This window comes from Clytia hemisphaerica, unplaced genomic scaffold, assembly GCF_902728285.1.
Source record: "Clytia hemisphaerica strain Z4C2 unplaced genomic scaffold, Clytia hemisphaerica genome assembly, whole genome shotgun sequence".
NCBI classification, from domain to species: Eukaryota; Metazoa; Cnidaria; class Hydrozoa; order Leptothecata; family Clytiidae; genus Clytia; species Clytia hemisphaerica.
The window spans coordinates 270,676-293,216 of NW_027103668.1; the positions used below are offsets into that span (position 1 = coordinate 270,676).

Sequence of the window (22,541 nt, forward strand, 5' to 3'; positions counted from 1 at the left end):
AAGGAGGGCCCTTTGAAGTAAGACCTTAATTACTTTTGACCTGTTAACCCCTGTTTAAGTCTTGAAAGGTTATCCATATAATTAACTTAATATGGTTTAGCAGCTCGCTCGCAAAAAAAGACTCTCGTAGGTTTGTAAAAACATCAGAAAGGGGCAAAGCATTCAGAAATTCATTCTCTCACGGGGTCGACTTTCAAACTCGGATACATCCGTCCGAAATTACGTGGAAATTATCATATGAATATCTGGAGGTTTTAGGTTGAAAAACTTTGTAAATGCTAACTCCGATCTTTAAATTTCTCTTAGGTCGTGAAACTTGCAGATTTCATCACACCATTGGGTGAGAACGCTGTAGCTTTTGCTGCAAATCTCCCTGGACAACAACAGGTGAACACATTGAACCTGGCAAAGACTGTCTTCGAATCTGCTGAATTGCTGGTTAATGCTAGTCGCCATACGTGTGCCACAAATGAGGTAAGTTCCTTTTTGATAAAGGCTTTTTTGTTAGCCCAACTGGTGTTATTTGTGAGTAAGTATTACCCGTATCAAAAAAACGAGTCTGACTCCTTTTTAAGATTTCTTAGCTCGCTAGAAAAAAGGCTCTCACAGGGTCGTAAGTTCAGTAAGTTTTTGAAGTTCAGCTTCTAACATGGTCGACTTCTCTCGAATTCCGACATACCCGTTACCTCTCAAACATATTACAGCTGAGTGTTCATAATCCGGAAATGCACGGGGAACACAAATTTGTTCGAGTAAGGGAAATTTGACGCTTTTTACAGCGAGAAAATTCGCCAAAACTGTACCTAGTAAGAAAAATGCACTTAAACCCCCATAAAAAACTACATTGAACCACCCTCCGTCCAATTAGTACTTTAGCTTATCAGTTATATTTCCCCACTCGTTAAAAAGTGTCCCTTGATGGTTAATTGAGGTGTAGTGAATGCTTTTTGGAGATTGACTTAGTAGTTAAGACGCTAGTCACCAGCCTTAGCGAAAGTTTTCAGCGAAGCAAATTGTTGTCAAATATCGAATTGTTCGAATCGTTTTCTGGCCAATGAATTCATCTTTAGCCTTGTTGTTCAAGTCATGTTAACAGGGTCACCTGCAACTAGCACACCAATACTTTTTACTTTTTATTTGACGGCCCTTCCGATGCAACAGTCCGTCCGGTGTTTATTCACGATGCTGGAATGTTATTTTAATTACACCGGACGGACAAAAGTGTCTGTCGGTCGTTTTCCTTATTCATACACATCACTGTTCATTCTTATTCTTGTTTCTACAGACTGAGCATGACAACCAGCTTCAAGATGCAGCCGACAACTTGGTGCAAGCTCTGAAAGATTTATTACAATTCACCAAGGCGACGACCAATGACATTGATGCTATTGATTATCTGGTCACTTCCTTTGATAATGTCAAATCTGAGGTTAGAAGCACCATCTTAATGTGATGTTTTCATATGTTCGATATATCTTTAAGACATTGTGGTGTGTGGCGGCACTCATTGAGTTTGAAGCCCCGAAGGGGCTAGAGAGGAATCTTGAACCTTTCTCAAGCAAGAAAAAGTGAAGTCTTAAGTTTGCCCTGCATTTAAAAATTTTGTTATAAAGACACACGGATCACGTGTTCAGGACGGGAAATAAGTGACTTCATTTCCCATCCAGGAGTTTCGGATCTAGCCCCTTCGGGATTTTGAAATCAATGGTGGCACTCATGCCCGTTCTACAACCTTGATGGGCTATATGCTCTTTAACGTAGCTCAAATGTCATCACTATGTAAAATGGGTATCTGTGAACCAGCGATATCTGGACAGCGCTATGCATTCCTACTTGAAAAGGAGCGCTGACCAAGTGGTCAATGGCGTTAGCGTCTCTAACCAGGGATTCGCGGCTCGAATCCCTGCTCCTTCCCATGTTCTATTCAGTTCATAGATAGCTGAGTCGGCTGGACGTAGATCCTGTGAAAACAACCGGAAGACTGTCTAAAAGTCCTAGATTACTAAGCTATTCACGTAAAATATCGACTTCATATATCTATATATCTATAATAAGAAGGAATTCCTACTTTATAAGGACAGGGACCCATTACCAATGAAGTATAAGCCCGAAGGGCTAGAAGTCAATCTCCTTGGTAGGATTTGAAGCCAACAAATCCTACCAAAGTTGCGCAGCCTTGAGCGGTTCGCCTGGTTTTTACACAAATAACAGATTGAAACTAAAATTTACCGCTAAATTTCGAAAAAAAATATCAATCGTAAACAAAGGAATTGCTAGATTCAATCTGTCGTCAAAAATGCGGCGTATTTTTTAAGGCTTCACTTTTTCTTGCCTGAGAAAGGTTAGAGATTGAACTCTAGCCCTTCGGGCTTTAAACTCAATGCCCATCATCCATCATCCTTATAATCACTTTAAGATGAATAATGAAACGTCTTATTTGCATCATCTTTTGGCCTGTGGTGAAATTAAGACCCGTCGGCGTAAAAAGGACCAAAATGGACCAACAAATTTTTAATCTGAAATCTGACTTAGCTTTACCTATTCTACTCTTATGGGGAGGATAAAAGTTTGATTAGGAGATGAAAATTATCCCTCAATTAACCTTACATTTAAAAAAAGTCTTTTTAACCCTTTCCGGACGCATGATTTCACGGCTATATGACGCGAACAAAAATTTGATTTTTGACTGGCTTCACTAAAATTGCAATAGAAAGTGATTGATAAAAGATATCACGATAAGTAATACCTCATTTTTTTCACATGTAATATAAAAAATTAAATATGGCTGACACCTGGTCACGTGATCGAAAAATTGGCAGATTTTTTTTCGGAAAGGCAAAATTTTTGACTTTGAATAAAAAAATAGAGTAAAAGGCATTTGCTTTACGCATTGAACTTGGAATATGATTTAGATAATTGAATTACTGACCGGGTAAAAAAAATTTCATGTCAAAAGCTTTCCAAGAATCTGAGTAAAGTGATTTTTTGTCCTTTTTAATGCAAAATCAAGTAAATACTTACTTTTGTGAAGACTCAATTTATGACCCTTCTTACAGAAAGCTCGTCATTGGACAGTGGCGCATTAGAGGCCTATTTTAAACCATGTAAAAATCATATCACATCGACTGAAACAAACATTTACCACATAACTTTTTTAGGACTTTTACAAGGAAGCAGTAGCACCGACCGATAAAAAGTCTTTTGTTGGATACCAAGAACGAATGATCAAGTTTTTGAAAGCCATCACCAGAGATGCACATGATATGGTATGTGTAGACCACCTTTTAATCATGGAGAAAAAGGGTTACTAGGTCTGCGAGATGATGGGTATGTCTGAACTGAACCAGAAATCGAAAATTAGCACTTAGAGTTGAGAAATAATTTTGACGTTTTCGGACCCTTAGGGAGATTCTTACCAAGAATTTTAGTCGATTGTTGTTATTCTATTGTTATTCTTTTCCAGGGAGTGGATCATTTTTTGTAACCCTTAGAAGGATTTTTGGTGTAGAAAGGTAGCAATACCATTCGGACATATCCATAGCCTACCCAATATCTCCTATCCTTCTTTTTTACTTTTTACTTCTCTTATAAAAAGATTTTTGTGGGATAACGACAAGTAAAATGATTTCTCAGATCTTCTTCTTCTTCATCTTGTACAGGTTGGTAAGGCACAGACGGATCCAAAGGAATTGGCACCATTAGCAGAAAATCTTTACGAAGATTACAGTGAACTTGCTGATGACACTCGAAATGCTGTTCGAATGATCAACCCCGAGGTAAAATGAATGTTTCTTTACTTAAGACTGAAAAATAAGAATATGTTACATGAAACAGAAATTGAAACTTGCTGAGAAATATTCTGCTACATTTGTCCTCTCCACCGGGATAGGGGGTACTAGGTTTGCGAAATGACGGGGGAATCGGAAATTTTGGGGTCTAAAATCGAGGAAATTTTGTAATTTTGGAATCCTTCACGGAACTTTTTTCCTAGAATTAAGCCTTTTTGGAGATAAACATTGGTTATTTTGGTTCTTTGTAGCCATTAGGACAACAGCATTTAGAGGGGCTTTAAAGGTCCAAAAAGGCACCTTTTTAAGGGCAGCGCATTCCCATTTGCCTACCCCCCCTGGTCTCCAACATCTCATAATTACCTACCAAGAAGACAAATTATTAGCTTAATGTACACGTGTGTTTTTGTATCTTTGATCACCTACAGAAAGTAAATACATTCAAAATGTTCTTCTCAAACCTAGGGCCATAATAAGAGGGTTTAAATTAGATATACACATAGAAATGCCCTTAGCACAGGGAGTAGGCCATATTATACGACAGAGATCTCAGCTCTACACAGATAGTCAAGCTATAGAAATAATCTTATTAAAGAAACAACGCTTTTGTTTGACTACCTCAAAAAAATTATACCATAATTAATTCAAACCTAGTGCTTTTCAAGAGATTCTTGGAGCTAGGATTACGAAAGCTGCTTAAAACTTGATTTGCCAAACATTTAAAAATTCCATTATCAGGTTGGAGAAGCATTACGTGGTAATGTTCAAGCTCTCGGTGATTCTTGTAAAGTCCTGGTGCAATCTGCTGGCAACTTCCAAGCAAGTCCTGAAAATTATTTAGCAAAGAAAGATCTTGCTGACAATGCAAAAGATGTATCCGTCAAGGTTAGTGCCTTTGACTTGTAGTGAACTTTCCGTGTATCATCATTATCTTTGACAAAATGAAAAAAAAAGATTTTCCGTTTGTGATTCTGCGTCTAAAATGTCTCTTTTGAACCTTCGTTAATGCCCACAAGATAATGGATAGATTTTATTAGATTTATTTGTGCTAAGAATTGAGTCGTTTTAGTTTAAAGCGAACACCCCATGTGTGTCTCTCCATGTCTTTTTCTTTATAGCGGTGCTAAACTATTTTTAAAAGTTAAAGCCTGGCACAGTTAATATGTCGTGGTTTTTGCTATGAAATGAGTCTTGGGATCACCATCATTGACCTATATAATCCCTTGACTAAACTATATCCACACTCTTTGATCAGAGTTTGATCAACTTGATGGGATTCATTTTGATATTCGCTAAATTTCTTTATCACCCACAAAAGGGTAGCGAGTACCTCACTAAAAATCGGGATTTTTCATCTCGTTTCTTAGTGAGTTCCACTTTGACGATTTTCGAAAAATGGAAGCCTTTCAAGTGCTTTGACGCAAATTCGATTTTTTTGCTACTGCAGGAGCTTCGAAAATTAAAAGCGACGTCAAAAAATCGAATGTTTAGAGCCCGAAAACTTGGGCTCAAAACATTCGAAAAAGTCGCAAAGTGCAATAAATAGACGTTAATTGCGTAGAAAAAAACGCGAATGACGTCTAGTATGGGCTAACAAAAGGGTACCTTTCAAAAAGACTCCGCACCCTCGACTCCATGGCTTATCTACCCCCCCTTACGCTATTGATGATTCTGATGGACGCGTTGACGGGGGATATAAGCCCTGGTGCACTTTAAAAACGAAAGTACTTTTAGGCATGTACGCGAAACGTATGTCGATTAGCATAATCCCGCCATTTTACAAATTCCGAGAATTTGAAAAGATCAAAACAAGCTAAATATGTAATGAAGACAGATTCTCAACATGAAGAAGTTGAAGTATGAAGAACTCTTGGCAAACCAATCAATTGACAAAATTGCCAAATGTCATTTAAATGAAACTTGATTGGCAGAGAAAGATACTACGAGACCTTGATAAGCAGTCTATCCTGGTCTATCCCTGCACTGAGCGAACTGGAACTGCTTGTAAAACGATTTTTTACAGAAAGACAAAATGACTATGGAAAGATTCACTCGAGAAGACCCTCTGCTGTCCACATATAATTGTTTTGCTTGAACTGATTTCCAACAGCAATCTTGCATGTTTCTTTATAATCTGATCACTCGTGATGAATGACTGATGTTTATACATTTTGGCATCTATCTTGTCCATGACACCATGGGCATCAGGAGTATGAAAAAGAAAAAAGCATACATCTCCAGTGATTGCTTGACTGGTAGTCAAAATGAACTGATCGGTGAAGAAGCTTTTTCAGAAAAACTTGAGACTACGTACAATACAAAGTCACTGCAAAAATGTTCTGGTTATGGTTTATACAATTATGTGAAACAATTCTAATCAATTGATGAATGTGTAAAAGCAAGAAACTTCAAGTATTGAAGAAGAAATAAATCTGTTTCTTTAATGTTTACCATGAAACAATTCTTTAAACATATCCTATTACCAGACTGAAAATTTATTTATATTGACCGTAAATGTCAAAAAGTATACAAACTAGTGTGGTACAGTGTGTATATTGGACTGAATTTGACAAAAAATGTTGAAGCTGGAAGTAGTTTTTTTATCGGGATAAAATTTATGCAAACATATAAATAACAAATCTGTCATCTAGATTATCAATATCAATTATGACATGTTAGACTTTTTTGGATTTCAGTTGAATTTATTCTGACCTAAAGATTATGTTTCACTGTCGTCATCATGTGCTGATTTGCAAAATTTTTGGAAAGTTTTCCATAGAGTCTTCAGTTTTTAACCTATTTTGAGGATAAAATCAAATAGGAATACAGTCTAAAGTAACATTGACAGATTTTTTTTCATAAGCTGTATTAAGTGTCAAATTTTATTATTTTATAGATGAATATTTCTGGACATTGTTTCAAAAGATAGCAATCAACTACATTTTGGTCAAAATTCCAGAATATAACTTTAAGATTATATATGTCTTTTCAGTTCAAGTTCTGTTATTTTGATACAAAATGATTGAGAAATTTACTACAAAAAATTGAATATATATCTCTGTTTTTTTTTGTAAATGTCACATTTTCTTTGGAGCAAAGCTGTTTCATTTTAAAGCATCTGATACTTTGAAGCTGAAAGGACTGATAAACAAGATTAATTTTTGGAACTTTTTTCAATCAAAAATTAGGAACCATTAAAGGCAAAAATAAAATTTGGAATTATTGTACTTTACCTTCACTGTTCTCGAGACTTGACAAAATTGATAATAATACCTTGAAGGAAGAAATTTTGGCAGGAATCCAATTTGGCGGGTGGTTGAAAAAGTTTTTTCAGAGGAATTTAATTTGACGGATTGCTAGAAAAAAGAAATTAGGCGAGAATTTAATTTGGCGGTTGAAGGAAATTTTCGGCCAAAAATTGTTACCAAATAAGCAAAAACCTGTTTTTAAGGCCTGAAATAGCACAAATTTGGAGATATACACGAGATAAATTAAATTTGGCGGGAATTTAATTTGACGTATGGCGGAATTCCTGGTAAATCCGCCAAATTTTATTTCCGTCATAATTTATTCCTTTAAGGTAGTCCTTGATTACAACCGACCTCTTTTTAATATTGAAATTCAACAAAATCTAATATTATTTTCAAGCCTTTCCCATGAACATTTTTCATAGGACCAGTAAATATTTCTAACCTTTTTTTGTTAATTGAATAAAACGAAATGTTCCAAGTTTATTAAAGTTTCATGTAAATGTATTCCTGCAGATTTCTTTTGATCATCTGCCAAATCTCTAAAAAACTTATTACGCCATGTTTTTATTATCAAAACCCTGAGTTGAAAATCGTTTAAAGATTCACAAGAAAAATCTTAAAAATGGCACGTATAAAGATTCACACAAGAATATCAAATTCATTTTACTAGTCAGAAAACTCATATTACTGTAATTAGAATTTAACTTCAAACTCTATACAATGATTCATAGCTAGCATTAAAATTTTCATAAAATTTCAAATGGGTATTTTACATAATTCAATGTGTTCTCTAAATAAATAAATAAATTCTTAATGAATGATGATATAGTAACAGAACAAAATTCACCAAAATTGGTTATCGCCAAAATTGAAAGAATTGCTTCCTCACCCTGCCTCACCATAATAAGGGCCCCTAATAAGTTCTTGCCAGAATTAAAATTTCCAGTGATTTTCCTAAGGGGCCGTCCACATAGTACGTACACACTAAGGGGGAGAGAGGGTGTCTTCTCAAAAGCATATGCTTGCGTTCAGAGGGGAAGGGGTCGAAAGAAAAAGTAAGTACGCAGAAAAAAAAAATTTACAGCCCTTTTTTTGCTTGTAAAATTAAAAAGAGAATTATTATTCGCTTGTTCCTTACAAAATATCAGCTGTTTCTCTCTCGTAGAAAAAGGGGAAAACCCAAGCCTTTTGAATTTGATTTTTTTTTCAGCCAGGGCAGCAGGAGTTAGTTCATGTAATGTTTCCAGCTCACCCAAATAGACACTAATACGCATGCGTAATTTGCCGTTCTTTTCAACCACAAGCAGTTAATTCCCGTGACAATCAAAGAGGAATGAATCTCTAGGGGTGGAACAGTCACTTTTGGTCGGGGTTGTGGATGGCGAAATATGAAATTTGTCGTTCTTTAAAAATTTGTCGTTCTTTTTCATCCTACTGCTACTGTCACTGTCGTTCATCGTTCCCAGCTGTGGTGACATGATATGGATGGATAATTGGAGTTTACGTTCTTGAGGCTGGATATAAAAATTCTATTGGCTACCGTGAAAAAGGGTAACTTGCATCAGTGGAGGCTAACATGCATAGCCCTCAAATGAATGACCTGGCTGGTCATTAAAATACAACTACGCAGCTCGGCTCGCAGCTCTACTCTACCATTTTTGTTTTGATTTATTTTTGTATTTTAATGACCAGCTGGGTCTTTCATTTGAGGGCTATGCATGTTAGCCTCCAATGATGCAAGTTACCCTTTTTCACGGTACTTTTTGGATGAGCAGCATCAGCCAGAGTCAGCAGCTCAGCAAATCATTAGAGCTGTTGAAAATGTTTTATTTATTTTTCACATATCTAAAAGTGAGAAAGAAAGCAATAATTTCAAGGTTGAAATTTCTTTAGATTTGCTGAGTGTGTTTAAAGCCAGTTAATTTATAGTTTTAACTGTTTAAGACCAGTTCACAGCAGTTTTCTGCACCGACCCTAAAACTTCACCACAAAAAAATATCCATATCAGAGAGCCAAATTTAAAAAACAGTAATTGGAAGTTGAGACTTATTGCAAGGCTACTAATTTATTTTGAGCCAGTAAAAAACCATTAAAAGACAGAGGAAAGCCATTCTCATTTCAAAACAACAAACAAAGTCATTTTCTACTTGCATTTCGCTTCCAAATGTCAAAATCAACATTATTTTCTTTTCCCATGCCAAATGGTCATACGGAGAAGAACTATTTACAGCATTTTGATATAAATTATTTTAGTAAGTTTTTTTTTTTTTTTTTTTTAATTCTCTTTTATCACCAAAAAAAAACAGTTGGTATATATTTTACAAGTTCCTCTACTCTGCTATATATAATAAACAAATATATGTTTTCGTTTTTGATTAAAAATTTCATTTAAAAACAGAGAGTAGCAGTAATAAGATCTCACTGAAATTGAAGAATGGGATGTCCGCTTGCCCTCTGTGGAGAAGGACCGGTCTTACTAAGCGGGGCCTATCCGGTGTTCGGAACCGGTCCATCCTCCAAAAGAGCCAAAGTTGCGGACCTCCCGATATAGCCGAGCTGGCCACTAAAAAGAGCCAGAACTTAGGAGTAGATAATTTCGGACCTAGACGGACAGAAGACTAGCAGGATGTAAACAAACCATCCACAAAAAACACACAAACCTAAAACAACGAAATAGGCGAAAAGCAGGAAGCTGGACAAAATGGAGTGGAGTGTAGTGATTTGAAGCTAGATTAAATTAGGGCTTGGTCCTCAAGGTTATAGGGTCATATCAAAAAGGAATTAATTTCAAACATTATCACTATATCTATATAATAGATTTTAAGATAAATAAAATAAATTAAATTTCTGAATTATTACCAACACATAGAAGCAAAGCTAGGCTGAGGGACTGAGGTTGCAAAAAATTGGTTTCCTCTGTAAAGAGTACTCCCCGATAGGATGATAGGACAGAAAGCTTATAGCTAATGGCTAAATGACGCGAGAATAGACTGAGAGCTAGGTGAGATGAAGTTAAGTTCAGGCAAAAAAAAAGAAGCTGGGCTCATGAGAAAATGGCTAGGTAATTTATAGGATAAAATTTCTGAGGTTAACATAAAATAAGTAAGATTATATATGTATTATGTGTTAATATTTCTGTTAATGATTTCACGCATTTCAACTCTGCATTCATGAGCATCCCAATTAGCAATAAGGGTTCTCAATCTTTCAACCAAGTCTAGACCAATTTCATTAATCATTGAATCTCCAGGATTAGAAACTCTAAAGGGTTTCTGGTAGTAAAGTACTAGCTCAACAATATTAATACTTTCTCGTGCACAAATCTGCATTATACTTGGGATAATCGAGTACTGTCGGTCATGACAAGCCAGAATGTGAAGAAGATATTTTGAAGTTTGACAATTTTTCATTAGCTGAGCGAGAAGGCTTACTTTTCGATTCTCGATGAACGGTGTGATATCCGCCACTTGGTAGAGTTTGTTCAAGTCGTTAGCGCCAAATTTGGAATAGCCAAGCAAGTTTTTAAAGGCTGATCGGCACTGTCTGTTCAGGCGTTCAAGAAAGGGTTTGGAGGTTACTGTAAGCTCCATTCCATACAAGACTTTTGGTAGCACGATAGATCTGAATATGTTCGAGATGATATTTGGGTGCATCTTTCTTACTCCACTGGCTATTAAAGAGGAAGTTACCGCCCACAATTCCGAAATACGATTTTCCTGATGACTGGCAAGCGTGATTTTCCTCAATTTTGTGTCCCAGTGGAATCCTAAGTGTTTGAGAGTTGATTGCGGTTTTACTTCTTTGTCGTTAATGATGACTGTAGGATTTTGGAATGGACAATCTCCAGATATAACAAACTGTGTCTTTTTGCTGTTAAATTTTAGTCCCGTAGCTAGACCGTAGGATTCACATAACGAATATCTGTACTTGTCTTCGCAACATATTGCCCACACTCAAGCTGCCAGAGTCCAAAGGTCGAAAAATATCAAGATTCTTGATATTTTCTCTTCTAAAGTACCAGGGCCCTAAACGATTCCTCCAATTATACGGTACTGGCCTCTTTAAGTCGCAGAATCGTTTATCGGCCCTGGCTCGCGAGGGTGAAAGACTCCGATCAAAGACTTTGTTTGACCGAGATCGAGAAATTGTGCCCAGGGGTTATATCAGTGCATATATCGTTCATGCTCACGAATCTGCGTTTCTTTACCTTTTTGTCACAGGTTGCCCAAGTCATGTCAGTTTTACAAAAAGGTTCGGTTGGTACCCAGGCTTGCATCAGTGCTATCAGTACCCTATCCGGACTTATCGGTGATATTGATACTACGGTCATGTTCGCAGATGCCGGAACACTTGATCCTGAAGATGAACAATCTTTTGGTGCACACCGCGAGACCATTTTATGGTCTTCTCAGAAACTGGTGAAAGATACAAAACAGCTTGTAGAAGCTGCTCACAAAACACAAGATCATCTAGCAGGTGCTGTCAAAGAGGTAACCTTTATTTTAAATATCAAATTGATCAAATATAGAACAACACCGGTTGCAATCTTTCATTTATTAGTCTATTGACTTGTTATTTTTATTGCCCAGCCTTTGCTCCTGAATCAAGCATGAATTTGATTCTCTTTAATTTAACGTGGTGAATTTTTCTCTCAAACGGCTATTAGATTTCAGTAATGTTTGAATTTTGATTTTTTTTAATTAGATAAAACTTGCATGTAGCTGATGATTGTGAACGTGAAACTTTAAAGTTCTAAATTTCGAAAAAGTCGAAAAAGTTCATTAGTTCGATGTTAAAAACTTTTATTCTATTATTCTATTTTCTACCGAAGGTATTAAAGAGCAACACAACATTAATTAAAAGTGTGAAGATCGGAGCAGCCTCACTTGGTCCAGATGATTTGAATGGGCAGGTCCGTAATATCCTATTAAATTGGCCCAACACATTCCATAAGTTTATATGCACATATATACGTCGATAAAAAGCTTGTTTGAGTTATGTAAAAGTAAAAGTTATATAAAAGTAAAAGAAGTAAATATGATCATATTTTCCAAAAAGTTCGCCCCAAAAGCACCTAAGGTAGGTCGCTTAGCTGGAGTAACCCTTACCCCGGTGTAAACTCAACTACATTTTGAAAGATCTTGTAGTTTCTTTCCCCCTTCGGTATCCCTAATTCAAAACAAATCTGACCTTGGAAATTTCAGTTCCACAAACCCGGTGGGACCCCTGCTTCACTGGAAAAATTAGCAAAAAAAGTTATTCTTCCCGCTGGGAAATTTTCTTTAAAATTTTCATAGCAATGGGAAAAGTCCCTAACATTGGAAGTTAAGTTTAAAATTGCGCATTAAAAAAACACCCCAGTTTGCTTTTTTGGGACTGGATTCTTATAGGTTTAATCCGTATTTGATGAAATTTCCCACTGGTGAGACAGGGGTGCGTATGAGAAGTACAATAACTCGGAGAACACAAATTTGTTCGAGTTAAGGAAATTTTGGGTTAGGAGTTAGGTTTATAGGACATTATTGACTGAAGGGACGAGAAAACTTGTTCGATTTATAGAGGTTGAGTTAGAGAGACTACTGTATTTTCGTTGCAGATTTTATTATTGAACTCGGTGAAGGACGTGACGACCGCATTATCAGACTTAATCAACCACACCAAAACAACCTCCGGCCATGTCAACGATGATACTTCAAACGATAATTTGAAAAGCTCGGCAAAGGTATATAGCCTCCTAAAGTTACAAAACCGTCTACCTTCGAAATTTTATCTAGGGTTGTTACTATGATACCTGGACATACATCGCAAACCTAGCATCCTAGGCGGATTTAAGACAATAGAGAAAGTACGTCGGAATCATGCGAAGGCTCATTAAAAGACAATGAAATTACAATTACAAATCTCTTCATCTGATAAATTCGACAGGATCTAAAACCTCCTGGAGTCTTTTTATAAACTTCATCACCCTTCGATCTAGATCCAAAGGGACCTAGACTGATTGTCAGAAACAAACAATATGCTCCATTCACAGCTCACAATGAGTCATTGGAGTAACAGTTGCTCAATCTTCAGCCCTGCTTCCTGTCTCAAAATATAAAGAAATATGCGCTTTCTCGAACGTTTTGAGCCAGCAGGTCACAAAAGTAAAATCAAAGCTCCAAAATATTAAAATTACTGATGCGAATAATCGATTTTTATTCAAGCATGATTCATAATAACCATATCCTTGGAATTATCGAGACACTCCCAAGAAAAGTCACGCAAGGATGAAATTCACGTTCGGAGTTTTGACTTTTATTTATTACGCATATTTTCTTTAGCACATGGTCGGTACGTTGACAGCATTATTGAAGACAGTACGAAGTGTGGAGGATGAAGCATCGAGAGGCGCACGCGCACTGGAATCCACTATGGAAGCCATTAAACAAGCTGTCATTGTAAGTCAAAAATAATTTTCATTTTTACTTTAACGCAACTAAAGCCTCTTTTCCGAAACCTAGGTTAAGACACTATGGTATATTCACAATGGATTTCGTATATTGATTTAAATCGTCAAATCTTGCCGTCTCTCGCCCCATCTCTGAACTCCTCTTTCTATCTTTCTCCTTCTATCTTCTATTTTTCTCAGTAAGATTTTTATTTGACCCAATCAAATTTAAGGATAGAGCCTTGACACTATGGTTTTCTGATGATTGAACAAAAACCATAAAAGTCTCCTGTTTTGAAGAGTCTATATATTACATTGTGGTTAGCTCAGTTGGTAAAGCGATCGCCTTACAATCTAAGGGTTGTGGGTTCGATCCCTGGCCACCGCCTACTCAGCGAATGAGTAGCTTAGATTGGGTAAACTGATCTAGGTGGTACGTTACTAGGAGCTGAGAGTAGGTGTGGCACTCTACCTCAGCATTCGACCTCTTGGGCAAATAGAAAAGGGGATTCCCTCACTCCCGCCTCTGCCGACAGCTACCAGATGAATATATTTACTTACTACATTACATTATCATGGCCTTCACTTTCGTTTGTAGAGCTACAATCCGGATGATTCCACCAAAATTGCTAATCCTGAAGATCTCGTCCGCGCGACAAAAGGCGTTACAGTAGCGACCGCCAAAGCTGTAGCGGCAGCAAACTCTGTCCGGCAAGCGGATATTATTGAAGCAGCAAATATCGGACGTAAACAATGTATCGAGCTCATCGATACTTCAAAGGTAAAATTTAAATTTGATTATAAAAAAGTTTGACCTAGTTTAGACGGCCAACTTTCTACTTTGCCTCCTTTCGATGTGTGAGACGGCAAAATGAAAAGTTGGCAGTTTCAAATCTTTACTCGAAAAAGATTGAAAGATGTCATTGAATTAACGCCAAAAGAAGGCATTGCATTGACTTTAAGCATCGTCTTCTTAAAAGCTGACCGCGCTGTTAAAGGTTGATATGTGTGTCATTTATCTGGTACTCGATGTAGAAATTTTCTTCCGACACGCTAAAGCTCTGAAAGTCGGGAAAATTTTAACATCTGGAACCTTTGGGTTACCATTTTTCTTTTTTCTGTAAAGTTTCAGTAGAGTTTTTCATGCTAAATTCAGTCGGGTGCAACCGATAGTCAAGCAAAAAGTGTAAGGACAGCTAGACACGACTGTGATGCGGGACATCAAACGATGACTTCTAAAGGTCTCCGATGGTGATATTGGCCCGCTCCTTCAGAGCTTTAGCGTGGGCGGACGCCAATATACCATCGGAATATCAGATAAGTGTGTCATCTGTGCCATCGACGGTTATACGTGAATGATTTAGAATACAGTTGGCTCTCCCTAATTCAAACTCGAACGGATCTTAGTTGATCGAATAAAAGAAAGTTTCGAATTGTAGAAAGTATTTGAAAGGGTTTGAATTATAGAAAGATTCGAATAATGGAAATTCGAATGAGCGAGAGTTTACTGTATGTTTTTTCAGGGAGCAATTATCACGTGCGATAACGACGAGGTCAAACGTGCTATCATTGTCAAAGTGAAGGAAACATCACAAGCATATTGTGGTGTGTTAGACCACGTACTCGGAGTGGTCACCAAAGTCGTGGACGGTTCAGATAAAACGCAATTTGCAAATTTATCAAAGAAAGTGGCGACATCAGTTGCTGATTTGGTGAAGGCATCAGAGCAACTCAAAGGTAAAAAGGAATTTCAACCGCTAAATATTCATAATGGATGACTTCTCTTTTTTTTTCGAAAGAAAGCGAGAAGAAACCTTCAAATTTTTTTTACGATAGCTTCTGTTTGTAACCACTCGTGGTAGGTTCATTTTAGCCGGTTTAACCGTAAAAAAACTGTCTAATTCAAAATCTTCAAATTTATCAGCACCCTATAGTGCTATCAGGAGATTTCACCCCACACATAATTTATTTACCTACATGAAAACAGAACATAAAAATGATGTTAAGACTGGAAACCGATTTTCCGATTTTTTTCTAGGAACGGATTTGGTGAACCCGGAAGATCCGAACGTGATTGCAGAAAACGAGTTATTAGGGGCCGCTGCGTCTATTGAAGCTGCTGCAAGAAAATTAGCCGATCTCAAACCACGTGAAAGACCGAGAGTGAGTAGTTCCATCGTGGTATTTTTATTTTTTTATACTGAAAAATTACCACAATCGCGAGAATCTTGTACATCGAAGTGATTTCACTTTAAATAAATCAATCTGACAACACGCATCTATAGTCGAAAATAGCGCCTTTGGAGAATATCCTACGAAATGTCAATATTAGCTAAAAAATTAGATATTGTAGAGCTGAGAAATCTCAATGTTGAGGAGACCATATTTTCCGTCCAGGAAGGTGCCCTCAAAAATCCCTGGTAACTATTTTTCTCGTAAGAATTTATTACTTTAATATATATTTAATAATTCTCAAGAAGCACAAGTGATCAATCACGAGATTCAATCCTTTTCGTTGATTCTTAGGAGGCAGATGAATCGCTTAACTTTGAAGAACAAATTTTGGAAGCCGCGCGATCAATTACGGCCGCTGCAGGAGCACTGGTCAAAGCAGCCACGGTTGCTCAACGGGAACTTGTATCGAGTGGCAAGGTAAAAGACTGTTTTAGGTTTATTAGCTATTTCACAATCGTAATGAATCACTGGAAATCGGTATAATAATCTTACGTGAGAATGCGTTACTTGCGTAAAGACATGTTTAGTTTGCTATAAACCATTGTTTCTGTCAATCTAGCTTTCGTACTCACATACCTTCTTGAACCCTGGGCGAGATATATCTGCCATCTTTGATCGGATTTTTTATAGAAAATTTGTAACCTAATAAAAGCATTACTCGATAATCAATTTGTAATTCAATTTCCTGTTTAAAATAGGGTACCACTTTCCAATGAAGTGTATATAAAGGTCAGGGCTCGCACCATATACGAGTGAGCCCCAAATTTACACACACCCTTTCTTTGTTGTAGGTTTGTTCGCCAGATTCAGACGTTTATGCAGATACGCAATGGTCACAAGGCCTTATCTCTGCCGTAAGTATCCTGTATTCATTGGATAGTTATCCGTTTGGTCTAAGTTTTACCCAAATCAAAATGAAGTACAGTATGGTCTCTTTTAACTTGAATGTCTCCCTAACTCGAACAAGTTTACTTTAAAATTAAACCTTACTCCATAAATCGAAATTTCCATAATTCGAAAACAAAATTTGTTGCCCGTGCGTGTTCGAGTTATAGAGACTCCACTGCTTTTTAACCTTTGAAATCTTCCTTCTAAGAAGAATCAATCTGAGTCAGTCCGTTAATACTAATTGCGAAAAATAAATAATCCTTTGTCAAGGGATTTGCACAATATTTGAAATTATATAGAAAAACGTTTTTAGAAGACTCATTATGGTTCTTTGCTCTTTATTTTTACTAAACCGTTTAATGAGATGAAAACTATTTCCTTTTCCTTAATTTTCGGTTCCTTCTTAAAATTTAGCCCCCTTTTCAATCGAAGACCCCCTGATGAGCTCATTAGTTTGACAACGTCATAAAAAAGCTTTGATAATAAAAAACAACTTCCATAATTTCGGTTTCTTAAAAAATGGTCTGGAGTGTTCAAAACTTCATCATTTTGTGGTGTTGATATGGAGGGTTTTAAACCAAAAAACTTTGAGAATATTAATCAGCTTCAGGAAGAACGATTGGAAAAATTACATAATTTAAATTTCGAGGTACATAGTAAAAAGAGACAATTGAGAACAACCCCGACACGTGAAAATGTAGATGAGATTTCTCTTAGAGATTTGGAATCGGTAAAACTTTATAAGAAAATTGTCTCTAATATCTAGTAAAGTTTTCTCTGGTATAAGAAAACGTTCAAGAATATCATATTAGAATTGTGAGAATTTGTGCGTGTTCTTACCACTCTAAATAGATAACTTCGAAGAAGCTTCTATGAGAGACTTTGAAACATAGAGAAGCTAAATAGTCTAACTTTTTGTCCAGGAGACAGAAATTTACTGGAGTTTTGAACATATTCAATTCAGTGGTATAGCGACATCCCTTCTCCCGTGGAGCCCTTAGAAATTTTGGCATTTGAAATAACAGGAAATATATTCTTCTTGTCCACCAAAGAACAATTTCCCGATGGTGCATTCAACGCTCTCTAAATCGAACCTCTATTAATCGAATCTTTCTCTAATTCGAACTAAAACATTAGTCCCCTCAGCTGGTGTATTGTATAAAATACTCACCGTAATCTGAATATTTCTATAATTCAACCTAGCTGGCACACAACGTTGTTTCAACGTTTATATATATATTATATATATATATAAATTTTACCAAATACTAATCATAGCACTATAGGGGAGTGAATCACTCCAATCATCATAAATATTTCAAAAAAACATAACTATTTTCTGTCTAGTGCTCGATTGCACAGACCATCAATTGACAATCCACTTGATTCAACAACTTGGTCTAATAAAGTCTTACAAGGCCTTCCACGTTTTGTATAATTGTCACAGTTGAAGGCAAGCATTTTTACTGATCGATCAAGGGGCATTCTAATTACATGTTGCATATAATTCTGTTGTTGTTTTCGAATAAAACAAGACACATCGACACTTCCACAGAGGTTGTGGAGTTGTTCAAACATATGGTCGTTTTGAACGTTAGAAAAACGTTGAAACAACGTTGTGTGTCAGCTGGGAAAGAAATGTTTTGGTCCCTTGAAGAACAAATAAGAGAAAGTCAACTATATACAATTGCAATGACTATTCTCTTTTACAGGCGCGTATGGTTGCTGAAGCTACGAGTGCGCTATGTGAAGCCGCAAATGCAGCAGTACAAGGGAATGCAAGTCAAGAAAAACTGATCGCTTCTGCTCAAGCAGTGTCTGCATCTACAGCTCAATTGTTGCTTGCTTGTCGTGTCAAAGCTGACCCAAACAGTAAAGCTCAAAGAGGATTACAGGTAATATATTTGACAACAGAGGCCATACGGCTTTCTGTTGGCTAGACGCGATAATCTTCAAACATTTTCAAAACTTTGGGCCAATAGTAAGCAGTCAAAAGCGAACAGTAGTCCTGATTACCCATTACGCTCTGCGAGTATGAAGTGGCCTTTTGATATTTATGTAGAGTTTTCTTTAATGTAGCGGTTATCGTTCTCGACTCCCACATGGGAGGCCAGGGTTCAATCCCCACTGGGTGCTGCGGTCCACCTGGCAAGTCAATTTACTTTCGTCCGGGTCAACCCATACCATCCATTTGAGAGGAATTGGGACCTGATATAAATATAAGAGTGTGGGAGGAATTGCCTCTCACTGGCCCGTTCGAGATTCTATAGCTAGTTGTTTTAAACTAAAGGAGCTTAATATCAACGAGGTGGAAAATATTCTGCTTTAAATACTTTGATGTATTTATTGCTCATAAATTCAGTAGATATTCTTAAAGGTTTCGTCTATCCCCTTTCTTAGTTGGGGTGAAAAATGATATGAGCTCTCCCCACTGGGAAATGGGTCCTACTCCTTGCGAAGTAGGAATTCTTCCTCTTTCGATTTGGAACGCTTATCGTTGTCCAGACACCGCTGGTTGTGCACGCGAGACACAGGTACCATGATGCATAGTGATGACACTGAACCACGCGGGAGAGCATATAGCTCGTCGAAGGCGCCGAACGGAATGAGTGACACCACACACCGCAATGCCTGGCATATATCACCCACACTCTTGTATCAGAGTAGTGGTACCCGATTCCCTTCGCATGGTATGGGTTGACTCGGGCGTAGGTGTGTTCATTTGCCAAGTGAACCGTAGTACTACAGTGGGAATCGAACTCGGGTCTCCTAGACGGGAGTCGAGAGCGATTATTACAATGAATTTTGCAAGCGAATCTCTCTTTCGTCTTTAAACAGTTTAAAAAACAATTGCAAAAATCCTCAATTTCTCAATTTCACTGTGATATACAATGACATTATAATTTTTATCGAATAAAATAATGTACATTTACAATGTATATGGTGATTAACTATCAAAAGAATGCTCAGTGCAGACAGAACCATATAAACTATATATTTTCAAATTCACAAAGTTGAAAAAAACACTTTACTTTTACATACTGTACATGACAGTTCATAATATCCTCGAAAAGAAAATTTAATTCCGGGGGGGGGGCACTGACCTTGACGGCCGACGAGGACGTGCCGTTTGAAAAATTGACCCTATCAGATATGAATATTTGGTAAATTTGGGACCCTGTGAGAAAGAAAAATCGATAAATTTAGCCATTTTCACGCTGAAAAGTGCCCACAATGGCTGAATATCAAAAATTGAAAAATGTTATAATTTGCACCCTACAAACTACCAAAAGTCGATCCTGTCAGATATTTATTTTGGAAATTAATAAATTTTGGACCCTGTCAGTCATCTTCAGAACCTAAAAAAGGCTTCCCCGTAACCAGGTTTGCCTAAGTACCCCCTCCCTTTGGGGATTTGATATATTTTAAAGTCTGTAAAAAACATTAAAATAAGTCCCGGAATGTTTATAAAAGATTTACAGCAAATCATTTCGAAGATTCATTTTCAGTAGGTGTCGCAGCCTAACTTACAATGTTCAATGGGTGGATTACCTGTGCGTTGAGGGTATGCTGTATTGCCTGAGCAATTTGTCGGGTTGAAGCCATGAACGCAGAGGTTGAATGTGTAACCTAGCACAATAGGGTTACAGCCAGAAACGGGGTTCAGTCGTTGGCATTCCACTTTACATGCTTCTTTATCTAGCCCCAGGTCCCTCATTTTGCATGCGTGTATACAGTCGTATTTTTGGTAGCTTCCTTTCTCCATCAAAGTGTTTCCGCAGTGTTTTCCGCATTCCGACAGACAGGCCTCCATACCACCATCTGAATGAAGAGTTTAAAATGGAATTCAGAGATTTGACTCAATCAAATAAAAAGTTAAAAAATTACAGAAATTTATCAGTTTGGGATCGAACGCGCATTTAAAATTAAAGCAAAATTTAATGGGTCAATGCCACTTTTATAAACCCTGGTCTCTATCTGCCATCTCTTTTAAAAAATTGTTACCCCAATTGTAGCACTACTTGACGTGGCTCAATCTATAATCCAATGAATGAAATTTTCCATATAAGGATGTTTTCATCCATAAGTAGTGGGTACTAATAAACTCCCATCAAAGATTTTGTTCGACTGGGATAGAGAAAATCCAGGGTCTATTGAAAGTTCAGTAGTTAATGGACAAGAAATGAAAGACTAAAATTAAAATTATTCAACACGCGAGAAAGAAACTTTGAGAAACTCACCACAAAATTCTCCTTCAAATCCAGTCAAACAATGGCAAATATATCCATTTGGTTGTTCACAAGTTTCTTCGCATCTTTCAGTTGTGTTGACATTACATTTGCTTTCTGCGCATGCGTGTCCATGCTGTTAAGAAAATCATTTATAATTCAATAATAAAGTAAATAATACTGTCTCTTTAACCTCTGCAACTCGAATGTCTCCTTAAGTCGAAACACGATCCAATTTCTTCAAGTTAAAGCATTGAAAACTTTCTGTTCTTTTGGAAAAATACCTGAAAGAATTTGCGAGAAAAATGGAAATAACGAATTGGACTCTAAGAAGAGTGCGAGATACTCTTTATCTTCGACTATTCATGATATCCATGACGTAATGTTTTTTTACGGAGATACCCCGGTTTTAGCCACTAGTAGCAAATTTAAACTAGACAAAAGTTGTATAAAATTTGCCACTACTGGCAAAAACCGGGGTCTTTCCAACGAAAACACTATGTCATGAATATCATGAATTGAAAACCAGAGAATTTTCGCTCAGCATTGAGAGATAAGAAGACTTGAGACTTGTACTTGTTCGTAGGTTTTTGTCTAATTTCAGACTCATTTTCTTAAAGAATTGCAATTATAGAAGAAAATTCAGGGCTTAGACATACCAATGAGTCGTCTTGACTTTTGCCGCCCATCCACAAATAATATGCCCCGTTCCGATCTTCCACTAATTCGCTCTCGTCAAACTTCTTATCATACAGATGGCATTTGCGTTTGTCTGACTTATAAAATGCTGATTTGCATGTTGCGTTTTCAATGCACAGAGTGCTGCATCTCTCTTTCGATTTTACATCTAACTCCTCGCTTAGTCGACCATTTGATTCATTGCCGCGATCTTTTATTTTTCGTTTTGAGACCTTGAAAGTTGCCCCGTATTTGTCGCATTGTGGCAGCCTTGTGATTTGACAAAATATAAAATTTGGTATAAATACAATAGATAGTAAGACAAGTCTCATCTTTTTTCGTGATCCTGTTCTCTTCTACAAATATGTATTAATTAACCTTGTTAGAGTGAAGTAATGGTACATAGAAAAAATGAAAAAAAAGTCTTATATATCGCACTTTTCATTTTTTATTTTTTATTTTTTGATAGGTTGCTTTAAAATAGTGGTCAGTTTTACGAAACATTACACGCAATAACTAGAATCTATATACTACATTGAAACATTTCTTAGAGAGTGAAACCAATTATTATAAACAATATTTGGAAGTTTTCGAACTAAATAAATAATTGAAATGGTTGAAATTCAAATATTTAGAAAAATAAATATTTAATTTAGAAAGAATTCCCATTAGTATACCTATAGAAATATTGAAATTAGTTTATATTTCAATAAATATTTTGATAAACAAACTTGAACTAGTAGTAATAAATAAATATTGATCAAAACAGTTCACGAAACAATATCAATTATATATCAAAATTCAGCCATACACGCTTTTTTATATAAGAATGGTGCAAATCCATTTCATCATTTCATCATGTATATTCTTAACTTTTTTGGGAAAATCATCCTAAAATATTCTTACAGCACATTCTTAGGTTAGGATCCTAATTCATACTAGATTTAACATTTAGTACATATGTCTCAAGCATAAAATGGCATATGGGGATAATTGCTAATTTATAATTGAAAAAGCTCTTAAAATGGCATTCTTAGCTTTCGTA

The 22,541-nt window shown here is 36.6% G+C and overlaps 2 protein-coding genes across 3 annotated transcripts in view; one reads left to right on the plus strand and one right to left on the minus strand.

Annotated features, from left to right (window-relative positions):
* Positions 1-22,541, plus strand: part of LOC136803299 (talin-1-like) — an 85,457-nt gene that overhangs the window by 60,963 nt on the left and 1,953 nt on the right. For both annotated transcript variants that reach the window (XM_067060018.1, XM_067060019.1), the window contains exons 36-50: positions 307-474; positions 1,286-1,429; positions 3,159-3,266; positions 3,660-3,776; positions 4,527-4,673; positions 11,260-11,529; positions 11,871-11,951; positions 12,636-12,761; positions 13,360-13,476; positions 14,065-14,247; positions 14,990-15,203; positions 15,505-15,629; positions 15,993-16,118; positions 16,493-16,555; positions 18,302-18,484. In XM_067060018.1, coding sequence (XP_066916119.1) covers positions 307-474; positions 1,286-1,429; positions 3,159-3,266; positions 3,660-3,776; positions 4,527-4,673; positions 11,260-11,529; positions 11,871-11,951; positions 12,636-12,761; positions 13,360-13,476; positions 14,065-14,247; positions 14,990-15,203; positions 15,505-15,629; positions 15,993-16,118; positions 16,493-16,555; positions 18,302-18,484 — 2,172 coding nt within the window. The remainder of the gene's footprint in view (positions 1-306; positions 475-1,285; positions 1,430-3,158; positions 3,267-3,659; positions 3,777-4,526; positions 4,674-11,259; positions 11,530-11,870; positions 11,952-12,635; positions 12,762-13,359; positions 13,477-14,064; positions 14,248-14,989; positions 15,204-15,504; positions 15,630-15,992; positions 16,119-16,492; positions 16,556-18,301; positions 18,485-22,541) is intronic.
* On the minus strand, positions 19,868-21,931 carry LOC136803318 (uncharacterized). The gene is made up of 3 exons (XM_067060043.1): positions 21,478-21,931; positions 20,831-20,954; positions 19,868-20,411 (listed from the first exon to the last, which is right to left on the minus strand). Exons 1-3 carry the CDS (start codon positions 21,826-21,828, stop codon positions 20,095-20,097), a joined length of 792 nt encoding a protein of 263 aa, XP_066916144.1. The 5' UTR covers positions 21,829-21,931; the 3' UTR covers positions 19,868-20,094.